The sequence below is a fragment of the Ranitomeya imitator genome, chromosome 6 (assembly GCF_032444005.1).
Source record: "Ranitomeya imitator isolate aRanImi1 chromosome 6, aRanImi1.pri, whole genome shotgun sequence".
In the NCBI taxonomy this organism is placed as follows: Eukaryota; Metazoa; Chordata; class Amphibia; order Anura; family Dendrobatidae; genus Ranitomeya; species Ranitomeya imitator.
In genome coordinates, this window is record NC_091287.1 from 47,913,160 (window position 1) to 47,926,920 (window position 13,761).

Genomic DNA, 13,761 nt, shown 5'->3' on the forward strand with positions numbered 1-13,761 from the left:
ACTCAATGTCATCTGACCCTGCAAGGAACCCTGTAAGACTCTGTCATAATTCAGTACGTCAAACTGTAAAGGTCTGGAGTGGAACTGGGCCCAACGGACGGCGGGAATACAGGAAGTTAGGGAACCTAACAAGGACATAGCCTGTCTAAGAGTCATGGTTGGTTCTTTAATTGCTTTTAATACCTGTTGTTGGATATGGCGCAGTTTATCAGTTGGAAGACAGCATTGTTGGGACTCGGAATCTAACAGCAGACCTAGGAATCTCTGGTTTTTTAGGGGTTGTAATCGGGATTTTTCATAATTCACGATCCAGCCCAGATTCTCTAGCTTAGATATAGCTGTTTTTACCTGAGCAAGGCAATGGTCTGCTGAGTTCCCAACTATCAGGAAATCATCCAGATAAGGGATTATGAGGATATCAGATTCACGTAAATGCGCCATGACCTCCGCAACTACTTTAGTGAATACTCGGGGAGACGTTGAGAGGCCGAAGGGAAGGGCTCTAAATTGAAAATGTCGAACAATACCCCCCATAGACACCGCCACACGTAGAAACCTCTGAAAGTTTTCATGGATAGGAACATGATAATACGCATCTTTTAAGTCCACAACTACCATGAAGCAGTGTTTGAACAACATTTTAATTGCAGAGCTGATTGACTCCATTTTAAATGTGGCTTTAACCAGGTATTCATTCAGGGATTTAAGGTTAATGATAGTCCTAAATGATCTGTCTGGTTTCTGGATCAGAAAAAGGGGAGAGTAGAATCCACTCCCTCTTTCTGACTCTGGAACTTCAATCAGCACGTTTTTGAGGCATAAACTCACAACTTCTGCCTCCAAAGCCGTCTGTTCAATAGTGGAGGAACGTAAGGGGGTTAACATAAATTTATCCCGAGGCCAGTGAATAAATTCTAATTTCAGACCTTCTGAAATAATACCTCGGACCCAGTCACTATTTGAGATGTTAGACCATGCGGAAGAGAAGGCTGACAATCTCCCTCCCACAGGGATCGCTAGTCATTGGTCCGGTTTCTTACGTTCTTTTGAGGAACGGCGGAACATGTAACCCGTACCTCTCCTGCGTCTATCCTCCCATCTAAAATTCTCTCTAGTGGGTGAGGATGCGCGCTTCCTTCCGCGACCAAATCTCCTCCTGTTGAATGGCCGCCGATAAGAAGATGATGACAAACTCGGGAATTTTTTCTTGTCATCTCCAGCCTTTTCAAGCAGGTCATCCAAGGTTGGTCCGAAGAGGTATTCCCCTTTGCATGGGATAGCGCATAATTTGGACCTTGATTGAATGTCACCCGACCAACATTTCAACCACAGGGCTCTACGAGCCGCGTTGGAGAGTCCTGCTGCTCTGGCCGCCATCCTGACCGAATCGACCGACGCGTCCGACAGGAAAGCCGCAGCATCTTGAATCACCGGAAGCGCACTTAGAATGGAACTTCTGGAAGCGCCTTCCTTAAGCTGGGATTCCAACTGTTCCAGCCAGACCATTAGGGATCTGGCTGTACAAGTCGCAGCCACCGCTGGCCTCAACGATCCGGCTGCCATCTCCCAGGTACCTTTAAGGAAGGTATCCGCCTTCCTGTCAAGGGGGTCTTTAAGGGATCCCATATCTTCGAAAGGTAATGCGGCCTTTTTTGATGCCTTTGCTACCGCAGCATCTAATTTAGGGGCCTTGTCCCAGGTATCCACAGTCGTATCCTCAAAGGGATATCTGCGTTTTAAGGCTGGTGGTAATGAGCCTTTCTTCTCCGGTTTCTTCCATTCCCGAAGAATCAGGTCTTGAATTTTATCATTCACCGGGAAGGACCTACGCTTCTTGTGTTCCAAACCACTGAACATTAGTTGCTGACGGGAAAGCGGAGTCTTAGGTTCTTCTAGGCCCATCGTACCTCTGACCGACTTAACTAATTTATCTACTCGGTCCAGAGGCAGACAGAATCGGCCAGATTCCTCTTCTGATGACGAGGAAGAGAGATTTGAGCCATAGGAACCTTCATCCTTATCTTCCTCTGATGAATCAGAGATCACCGAAGTTCTCTGTTTTGAACTCCCCGCCTGGGACATAGACCGCAGGGATTCCCTTACTTCTGTACGGATCATCTCACGCAGATTAGCCGTAGAAGCAGATTCTTCCGCTACCTAGGGGAGGACAATAAGGGTGATACCATCTATCTAGCCTGATGTCACTCAACCCCTCCACTCCTGTAGACCTCACCGTCTGTTGTATACAGGAGGCGCATAATTTTTTAATATAAGAATCTGGTAACGGGACTTCACACAGGGCACACTCCTTATGTTTCGACTTTGCACTTTTCTTTCCCTAAAATGACAAAGTATAAGGGGCCCGCGTCACTGAGTGAGCATTCACGTAGATCTCTTACCAGTGTACGCCAAAAAAGGTACCGGAACACGAGGGGGTTCTTTGCCAGTCGATGCTCTGGATCCCTGCTTGGACGAGCTTTTACGGCTGGACTGGTCACTTCTGGCATGCTCCTTCTCCGTGGGCTTTTGTCGCACGTCCTCCGGCAACTGAAGCTGCCGCTCACCATCACTCTCCATGATGTGGATGTGACCAAAGGCAGAGCTCTATTCCCAGCTCCTGCTTAAATCCCCCTCAGATCCGGTCAGCAGGCTGCCTGGCGCCACTCCTATTGGTTCCGGCTGATGACTACATCTGGGGGGTCAGCGCAGTGTGTGAGGAGACCGGCGTTCAGGATCGATGGGCGCCGCCATCTTGGATGAACTGCGCATGCGCAGTCACCCAGAGACCGGAAACGCCTGCTGACTCCGCCCCCTCGACGTCACTGCACCGGAAACGCTCCAGCTAACGCTGAGAGCGATGCAGGACGCCGAAGAGCACGCAGCAGCGTTCCGGATAGCGTTCCCCTCCTGGCACCGCTACATCACCACCGTGCTGCACCACCACACCGAAGGAGCGATATACTTACCGGCGCCGGCGCTAACGGAGATCAGGAATCCTCTGGACTCTGCTCCCTGCTGTCTACATCACTGACGTGCAGTCCAGCCAGGACCACCGTGATGTCTTCCAGGAGCTTCCGCACCGGTCGAGGTAGGAGACCCCCCCGCTACCTGATTCGACCGGCCGGCCTGGGATCCATCTACGAGATTCATCTGTAGGATCCTGCCCCTCCAGGAACAGGAAACCAACTGATGCATGGGGAGAGGTACCGCCCTTTTGTATCTGTAGGTTTCCTGTTCCTGAAGGGCGGATCCCCTCTCTCGTAGTGCTGTCATGGGAGTCCGAATAAACGATCATTTTTTTTTTTTTTTTTGCTGTTGCATATAATAGTTCAAACAATTTGGATGCGATTTAATGGAAACTAATAACCACTTTGCATTTAATAGCATTGCATTGCACTGACTGAGCGCCGGCCGTAAAGTACAGCGGTGACGTCACCGCTGTGCTTTGCTTTACGGCTGGCCGGCGCTCAGTCAGTGCGGAAGCTGACGGCGGGGGACATGACCAGACACCGGGAATGTAAGTATGTAGTGTTTGTTTTTTTACATTTACAACGGTAACCAGGGTAAACATCGGGTTACTAAGCGCGGCCCTGCGCTTAGTAACCCGATATTTACCCTGGTTACCAGTGAAGACATCGCTGAATCGGCGTCACACACGCCGATTCAGCGATGTCAGCGGGAGATCCAGCGACAAAATAAAGTTCTGGACTTTCCCCAGCGACCAACGATCTCCCAGCAGGGGCCTGATCGTTGGTAGCTGTCACACATAACGATTTTGTTAACGATATTGTTGCTACGTCACAAAAAGCAACGATATCGTTAACGATATCGTTATGTGTGACGGTACCTTAAGGGTTTTTTTTGCTTGCTTTTTTCTATAGACTTCTATGGGGGTCAAGAAAAAAAAAAAAACACATGTAAACACCCCTCCCCCCCCATCCAACTGTGTTTATAAGAGCAGAATCTCAGCTCTTCTATAATAACAATAAAAAAAAACAACCAAGAAATTATGTTTCAAATCTGCACCAAAAACTCAGCAAAAAAAAACAACAAAACAAACAAACCCCACGCCAATTATAGCAGATTGCCATTCCTCATTTTGGTGTTAGCACCTGCGGACAAAACGTAGCATGTTTCGCAGGAGGGAACATGGCCTTGGAATGGAACGGCGGTGCGCATGGCTCTTTACAGCAGCCCACGGGAAAATCAATGAGTGTCTGTCCTGCAGACGTTGTGCCACTTCTAGGGGCTCATTCAGACACCAGTTATTTCCCTACGGGTGCTACCCATGTGTTACACGGATATCTCTGGTGCCTATGGGAATACAGGGTCATTCACATTTTTCGCGGACCAATGGTTCGTGCAAAATCGCAGACACTTGTCCAATGTTGTTCAAAGTATTGGATCAAATTTGCCAATGAAAGTCTATGGGTCCGTGTAAAAAAACAAATTGGAAAGTACTCAGATACCAGTGTCACGCACACGTTGAGTATTTTTGACTTGCGGATTTGGTGCAGAAAACAATCTGCAGCGTTGTCCACGTCAATTCTCTGTGCGTTTTTCACCCATTGAATGCACTGAAAAAATGCACCAAAAAAGCAGCGTTTTTGATGCTGCGTTTTCCTGTCAAAAGGTGCAGAAATTTCAGCAACCAACGTGTGCACGTACCTCAAGTCTACAAATCACAAGCCCAATTGTCCATAAAAAGTGAAAACTACGGAGGAAGCAGTAGTCTTGTTAAAAAAAAAAATAGGATGCGCCAAATTCATTAACTGGCGATCGTCTCTTAATAGATTTGGAGCTGTCAATTGTAAAAACCATAATGATGTAAAAAAACAAAAACAAAACCCAACTAACAAAAAAAACAAAATAACAGTTACACTAACATGCACTAATATGACTGACACCATGTTTGTATCTCTATATATACAATACGTCATTGTAGATACAATCTGCAGAGTGCGACATGGGCCCATTCCTAAAGCAGATGTTTGGGGAAACATCGCAAATCTTACTTGCTGAACCTAATGTTCGAAAACCAGTGTGAACCCCTGTGTACCCCACTCTGCCCAGTGGACGAGGCCTTACCTTATCGCGTGTTTACACAGATCAGATTTGCAGTGGAAAATCCACTGTAGCAGCATTAGATTTAAAAGATCCCACCCATGAAATGTGAAGGAAATCTGCACCATAAATGAACCAGTGATGTGGATTTACTGCAGATTATATTTAATTCTACTACTCGCCATTTATTCCGCAGCGCATCAACATCATTGTCCTCATTGGGGCTCAAAAGCAGATTCCCGATCAGTAGGTCTTTTGATTATGGGAAGAAACCAGAGGAAACCCACCAAACACGGGGAGAACATACAAACTCCTTGCAGATGTCATCCTTGGTGGGATTTAAACACAGGACCCCAGAGCTGCAAAGCAACAGTGCTAACCACTGAGCTACAATACAGTGCTAACCACTGAGCCACCACACCATACTAGCCACTGAGCCACCATACAGTGCTAACCACTGAGCTACAATACAGTGCTAACCACTGAGTCACCATACAGTGCTAACCACTGAGCTACAATACAGTGCTAACCACTGAGTCACCATACAGTGCTAACCACTGAGCTACAATACAGTGCTAACCACTGAGCCACCACACCATACTAGCCACTGAGCCACCATACAGTGATAATCACAGAGCCACCATACAGTGCTAACCACTGAGCCACCACGCCGTGCTAACCACAGCCACCATACAGTGCTAACCACTGAGCCACCATACAGTGCTAACCACTGAGCCACCATACAGTGCTAACCACTGAGCCACCATACAGTGCTAACCACTGAGCCACCATACAGTGCTAACCACTGAGCCACCATACAGTGCTAACCACTGAGCCACCATACAGTGCTAACCACTGAGCCACCATGCGGCCAGGTACGGACTGGGGCTGAAATTCAGCCCTGGCATTTGAAATCACACAGGCCCATGTTGTCCCCATCCCCATGAACCAGATGGGATATACTACTATTACTCTGGATGGAGGAAAGGAAGATTTACCACAAGACCAGTATTTCTAATGATACCCGTGGCCTGCTGGGGTAAGTGATGGAGTCAGCGACTTTGTTCTCCGTCACAACTATTAACAGTATGGGTGTCCTGAGAAACCGATTCTGTTCACAACATAACAGACAAGGCAGCCCATGACCAGTCAGGCCCTTCTAGCATTTGCCAGAATTGCCAGATGGTCAGTCCGGCCCTGCATGCAGCCCATGTATTGTAAATCCAGATTCTGCTGCTGAAGTTAATACCCAAGGTTGACCTGCACCATTGTATATTAATTTGTTAATGGTACGGAGTAATGAGCTGCACAGAATTTGCTTTGCTCATTTGTCCATGCTATGCTCAGGAATCGGGTCTGGATAGCGAGAATGGATAAAGATTTTCAGAAAATCCTTAGGAGCTTTATGTCTTTATATACATCATCTTTTAATTTTGATATTTTTTCCATCCTCCGGCCTACATTCTATAAACTCACAAGAAATGGCTAAATCCACTAAGGATTACCAGACATTATAAAAATTCAATTGAGAAAATGCAGTGGCTGAAGTTTGTCAGAAGTAATCTCACATGTGCCAGCCATCCGGGAGCACAGAACCATCCGTGTGCCGTCCATGTCCACGGCTCTAAATGAGTCTGCTCAGCTCGTCTCTGGAGAAACGCCCAGATTTATTCCGCTTTAATAAAACCCCTGGATGTGTCTTCTGTGTATAAGAAAACATTGAGGAGAACAGTAAACAGATGATTTTCATCTGTGTACGCCATGTGCTCACAAAAGCCTCTTGTTGGGGAACTATGCAAACGACTTGGCTAATAGGAACATGCGGCCGGCCGCTACAAAACCTTCATTATCGGCCTTGGGATCAGTCTTAATAATTAAAGGAGGCTGGCAAAATAACTCAGGCTTTAAGATGATCATTTAAAGGTGTTCTGCTGGAACTGAAATCTAAGAAGCTGGGGCTGGAAAGACTAGATGAAAGAAGAAAGGTGGCGTTATCCACGCTACATCTTAGCAAGCTGCACTACTGGTAGGAAACCACTGGCACTAAATAGTCACAGAAAACATCAAATACAAAAAAGCAGAACTGGTCAGGGATCTCGGGCGCCACTTTAAAATCTGGTTTAGTATGCTTTTTTGGGAGGGGGAGAAAATTGTTTGCTGGGGCCATGTAGACGACAGCAGTGGCATAGCATGGTAGATTTGGGGGTAAAGGGGTGGTAGTTCCAGGCAGCACAGTCTATCGGGGTGAAAAATTTTAGAGTTAGATAGGGATAGGGTTAGGCTAAAATAGAACCTGACATCTGCTGCCCAATCCGTGGACAGCATGCATCAAAGCATTGGCCGTACAATCTCACCCAGGAATATACGACTCTGAAACACACCCACCCCTTCCCCCGAAGAAGCTGACACGAAACGCGCGTTGGGGTCTGTCACTTCCCAGCATCAGGTAATATCTACTAAATTTTGAGTCCTGTCATTTCTTGGGACCTCTCTTAGCATTCCTAACAGATATTATGACAGGGTGAATCTGTTTTTGGACTTTGTTGTTTTTGCAACGATGTGGCATTCTGGGAACTTTCCCAATTTGCCTGCGAATTAAATATATTACCTATGTGATTACCAGGACATGCAAGTTCCCCTGAGATTTGACTCTTGTTCCTATGCACATAGCACTTTATTTGTGAGTGCTTTTTACTTACTATTGGTCGTCTAATTTATCTGTTACTACATACCATCAATTCTGTGGCTATATTATTGGTTACCCTGGTGCTGTGTGTACTTATATAGGATATTATATTATTGGACGTGTGTAATACAGTTGACCATTTATATTGGGTTTCTCTGAAATGCTGAAGCGTTTCAGAAAAAAAACAAAAACACACTTGGTTTAAAGGGACTCTGTCACCGCGGTAACCACGCCGACACAGGAGGCAAGTACAGGCATTTTTTTTTTAATCAGGGCAGAGCATTTAGTTTAAGAAGGGGTTGTCCTAGTAGTGGACAACCCTTTTAAATATAATAATCTGGAGATAAAATGATAGTGCCTGTCGGAGGGGGTGCTTGAAGTTGGATGCGATACTGTGGTGGGAGTGCCTAATATGAGAATACCGAATCTGGGTAATGTGGGAATCCCCTGATACAAGTATACTGCCTATAATGGAGGGGGGTACAAGGGCTTGGGGAGACTGGGAATCTTTGGCTGCCATTATACAGGTAAAAGGGACTTTGGGTGGAAGCAGGATGTCGCTACTCCAGGGGAGAGGGATCGGAGAACCTCTCTGAGAGACGAATGTGGCTCTCTGGTAAGAAAGATCGGGGACCTCTGGTTTAGGCTTAGATTGAAAACTAGGGTTGAGCTTAGAACTAGGTTGAGGGCAAGGATAATGAAAATGTTACATAAAAAAAATTAAGAAAAAAATGCCTCTCCAAAACATAACTGTGTCTAACTTTTTATTTTTTCAATTTTAGAAAAAAGGCAGGAAAAAAAGGTCAATGAGCAAACTATAATTATATCAGTATTTTCCTCAAATTACAATCCGTGCGTTGGGGGATAAGAGGATCAATACTGGATTGGTAGTAGTAACTCCGGGAATGCTAATGTTTCATGAACTACGAGGGGAAAGGGCAAAATACTTGCCTTGCCCCTGGCGCCCCCAACGCACGCTATGCCACTGCCGGACAGCAAGTCACAGGGCCAAAGATATTCGCGCTACTTGCTGGTACACAACTAATGTTGTATTTCACACCACCAAGCTCCTGACATGTCACATATGAGACACAAAGACTATGGGGGCAAAGTTGTGTGCGTCTGGTGACCAAAAATATCAAAAGTGACTAAAAGGAAAACGGTCTCCGTAGCGACCAATCACAGCGCAGCTTTCATTTAACAAATCCGTTTATTAAATGAAAGCTGTGCTGTGATTGGTTGCTATAAGCAACAAACCCAATTTTCCTTTTAGACACTTGCTAAATGAGGCTGTTTGTTTGTAGTCTGTTACCATGGAGACGCATAGATCTTTTTAAAAGTTGTAGACATAAAATGATTTCTAGATGTTTCCTTTATGTATAGAGATCTAGCACCAATATCTGGATTTTTTTTTTTTAGAATAAATTCAATTAGGAATGTGTCATTGTTTTCTTGTGACCCATAAGAGTAAATCAATATCTTGTCTTGGGACAACTCCTTAACCCATGGACAATGAGAATACAAGAACAGGTTTCACACTACTGGATTCTGAGCTTTAAGTGGCTCTTAAAGGGATTATTTTGCCAACTGAGGCCAAGCTAGGCATTGAGTGCTGTAGGCAAAATGCAGTATTTCATGGCGACCAATCAGATTATTGACGAGCTATTGAAAGTGACGGAAAAAGCCAATTAAAACGCTCGAATATCTTTGTTTTGATTTTAATTGAAGCTGCACCGCTCATTAAAACGAGGTACATGGGATCCCCGTTTTCGTGATGGAGGAGAATCATAGAGATCAGACGCTAATGAACTATCCACACGATAGGTAATAAGTGTCCATCTTAGGACAACCTCACTGAGATCCCCATTTGCACTCAGGCCTAACTGTACAACGACAGAGTGCCGGACTGGGGTGCCAAGGGCCCACCGGTAACATGGTGGCCCACTGTTCAGCTACACGCAAATATCACATTACCCGCATTCACAAAACCGCCTATGTTTCTATATAATAACAAATGAGGTCGTTTGGTCAATGAATGTTGAGAAGATGCCCTTGTCATAGTTCAGCTACTTCTCATATAGTTGGAGTGGAGAACCAATTCCTGCATGTGGGCCCACCAGAGGATTCTCCTTTACTGCTGTGAACCAGTCCGTGCTTGGTGACATAGTTGCTATCTTTTCCTTACGTAATATGTATTACAGAAGGGTTAAAAATGTAACTGGTGAAAGATTCAGGGAACTAAATAGATTGTGTGTTATCTCCATACATGTCGGAAATCAGCGTCCTATATAACATAAGTGCGGATTGGGCCACACAAACGAGTCTAACGTGAACGTTTCATGGAGGTGTCGGCATCTAAACCTAAAACACTCTCATCCCGTGGATGTTGTGCTGGAAAACAAGTGAGATAACTTTGGCAGTTACCGCCGCTTGCAATCGTCCAGCTGGAGATGAGATGAGAGGTGCGGCAATAAACTTGTTCCTGGCAATCGCATAAAGCTTAAGGAGATATAGTTCACACAAAGGTGAAGAAACGACGGCAAAGTCAAGTCTACAACATTCCATGTTGAACACGAGAGGAGAAAACCTGCTCAAGATGGCATGAACATATAAATCTCATATTCAGAGGCTTTAGATCTTTTATTCCTTAGCTAACTCGTTCATATTAATATCCAAGCCAGCCCTCCTCTCTGTGCATGCGCTGGCCAGAAATGGGGGCTGGCTGAACTACTGAAATGAGCCAACCAGCCCCTCTTCCTTAGCAGAGTGGCACATGCGATGCGTCATGGCGTTCGGAGAGATGGAGACAGCCAATTACAATGCACAGATAGCTTTGATAGACTTTAATTGAAGTGGCACCAATCACACGCGGCCACCACTCAATTAAAATAAGGTAGACGTGATCAATGAAGATGCTAACGATCAGACACTTATGACCTATCCACAGGATAGGAAATAAGTGTCAACCTTGCAATGACCCCATTACGAACCCCAATTCCACTCATGCCTGATTGATAGCTAAGGGAGCCCCCTTCTCTGTGCCTGCACTGGCCAAGAAAAGGGGCTGGCTGAGTTATTAAAATGTCATTGTCAACTAGCCTCCTTCACACAAAGTCACATGATGACCCTTTTCTTGCCGATTTTGACACCTTTGTCAATTTAACCGTCTTAGTAAACTATTAGAGATGACCGAAGAAGATTCACTGGACCCCAGTCCGGCTTTTCCTTTGGTACTCAACAAGACCGGGGCACTGCAAACTTCTGCATCCTTCACTTGAATGCCGATGCCTCTTGCAAGTACTTGTTCACCATGACATCATGATGTACGTCATGTTATGACATCGCGAGGGCCTAGTAATCCAACAGGTTCCAAGAACCTCAGTATTTACGTGCCGGCCAAGAAAGCTCGCACCGCCCTGGTCCAGCTGCCATGGGGTACAGATGTGGACGCTGGAGCTGGGTTCTGCGAATGTTTTTTTTTTTATATCAACTCTATACTGTATATGTTTACACATGTAAAGTTGATTTTTTTTTAAATTTATTTGCTGGACAACCCCTAAATGTTGTTTGTGTGAATGGCGACCTAGATGTGCAAAACCATCTTCTAAGAAATGTTCAAATTATTACCTTTTAAATATGATTACGTATTTGGAAAAATAAAACAATAATAAAATATATATAGATATATATATACATACATACAGTAAGTGATAAATATCTACATATCCACAAATTACAATCCTTGGGAAACTGAAGGGCACCAGGTTGGCATGAAATGTGATGAGCATAGGACAACACACGACAGGACGCAGTGAACCACCAGTCCTACCTTTCTCTCTCCCGTCAGCTCCTAAAGTATTGCGAAATGAAAAGGGAGTAAAAAAAAAAAAAACCAGAGGAGAGAACAAAAGACAGAGACCAAAAGAGGATTTAAATGATGGGAAAGTAAGAAAGAAAAATCTGTTTTGTCCAGTTGCTCACCTAGATAGGTTCCAGTGTTATGAGCGGCAAACTCTGCATCTTCTGGATGAGGTATAAAAGCGCACAGACCAAAGCCAAGAAATAAAGCAGAACAGTTAGATGGCCAGCCACAAGTGCAAACGAAAAGTTACTTAAAATAATGACATTTTGAAGGACATAAAGCATGACATGCACAACACCCTCAGAAATCTGGTTTTCTGTTTGTGATCAATGTAAGAATTCCCAATGTGCAACTGTATCGTTCTTCGGGAACCCGGCTGCCAAGAGTTAGAACTTCAGGCGATGCTATTAAAGACGACTCTGGTATGTAGGAGGGAGCCATCGGTAAATCTGGACTGTGTCAGCACAACGAGCAGAATCACATTACAGTACACTGTTGGGGTCCGTCCACTTGCAGCTATGTCCATCAAATCTTCCCTCTTTTACAGACTGGATCAAAATAGATCCATTCAATTGGTAAATCATTGAGAAATGAGGCACAGGAAGCCTCACTGAGGCAAGGAGAGGTAAAAAGAGGCGCTCCCTGAAGGTGGGAATACACTGAGCGGTTAGTCCCTCACCTGGGCGAGTTCTGTGCCACAACTCCGGGAGAAGGTGGATGTGACTCTGACGTGGGGCTGCTGAACGCACACCCAATGGGTGGGGAACCGGATAGACCGGATAGCGGAGATCCCTAGGCACTGCCACTGTAGACCGATTCATAACCGTAAGGATAACAACTAGTCTATTCTTGCTTGCAACGCGTTTCGGAGTTACGCCTTCCTCAGGTTTAATACAAAGAAGGCACCTTCTCCATTATATAGGGATCAGAGGTGACGTATTCATGTTAATCACGGTTACTTTTAGAACAATTATTAAGAATGAATATAAACCTATATAGACATGATTATTTCAGGTTTATATACTGTATATACACAGTATATTCCTAATAGTTTGATAGCAATGTACGATAACGTGGTAAGTACGTCTCCTCCGATCCCTATACAAGGGAGGAGGTAGCTTCTTTGTATTATACCTGAAGAAGGAGAAAGTCCTACTCCGAAACGCGTTTTTATCCTCACGGTTTGGACTCTTTCTCTCCACCTCCCCATCCGAGGCACGCAGATGGAAAGCTTGCATCTACTAATGGTGGCACTTACTAATTCCACTATGGAAGCTCCTAATTTTTAAAAAGTCCTTCAACCTCCCGCTTCTTATATGGCATTTACTTACTCATTTGCATGTTTAAAGAGGATTTAACATTTCTCTTCAGAATAAAATGCTGGAGCATGCTTTAAAAAACAATAAAAAAAACCCTCTAAATGATGCTTTCCTTTGGTTACTCCTCCTGGAAACAGAATAATAAGTTGACAGCTGGACATTACAAATTCTTTGGACAATGGGATATCCCCTAACAAAACCCGAGTCTGATAAGGGAAATGGTAACGCCCAGCTGCCCATCTTCTCCTAGTTCCAGGATGAACTAAAAGAGGGACGGCACCAAAAAAGTCCTAATAAATGTTCAAGAATTGCAATTTTTTGCAGGGGACTTTAAATATTTACCGAAAGAGACAAATCAGAATAGATGACAAGTGACTTTCAAACAGCAATAGATGCAGCTTGCAGGTCATTTAAGTGAAAGTGAGTTTGGCTATTATCCCAAGTCATGTGACAAGGCTCCTTAAAGGGTCGACATTGACTTGTAGGATCGCTACCTTCCAATAGGTGGCACTAGAGTTCTAGTTCTCTTCCTCTCTGAGGAGACAATTTACATAATTAGCATATTTCCTAGAGGAGCATTACGGCTTTAAGTCTCCTCATCTCGGCATGCTTAGCATGTCAATCTCCGTAAGGAGAAACGATGCTTCTAGGATCTCAGCAGTTAGATAAATTCTAACAACATTAAGGGCAATGGCTAGTTAAAGGGATTGTCTGCTTTGAAAGTGTCCCTACTCCTTTTTTTTTACTACTTGGGAAGAAGGCCCTTCCAACAGTTGATCCCTGGCTGTCCATCTGCAGGGTCTCACATTGATCAGCTGTTGTCTGTGGAG

At 44.8% G+C, this 13,761-nt stretch overlaps 1 protein-coding gene across 4 annotated transcripts in view; it reads right to left on the minus strand.

Moving 5' to 3' along the window:
- MPP7 (MAGUK p55 scaffold protein 7) overlaps positions 1-13,761 on the minus strand; it is a 394,349-nt gene that overhangs the window by 84,651 nt on the left and 295,937 nt on the right. For 2 of the 4 annotated variants that reach the window (XM_069729627.1, XM_069729628.1), the window contains one exon: positions 11,732-11,773. The exons of the other annotated variants lie outside the window; for them this stretch is intronic. In XM_069729627.1, the coding sequence (XP_069585728.1) occupies positions 11,732-11,773 (42 nt within the window). The remainder of the gene's footprint in view (positions 1-11,731; positions 11,774-13,761) is intronic. 4 annotated transcript variants of the gene reach the window in all.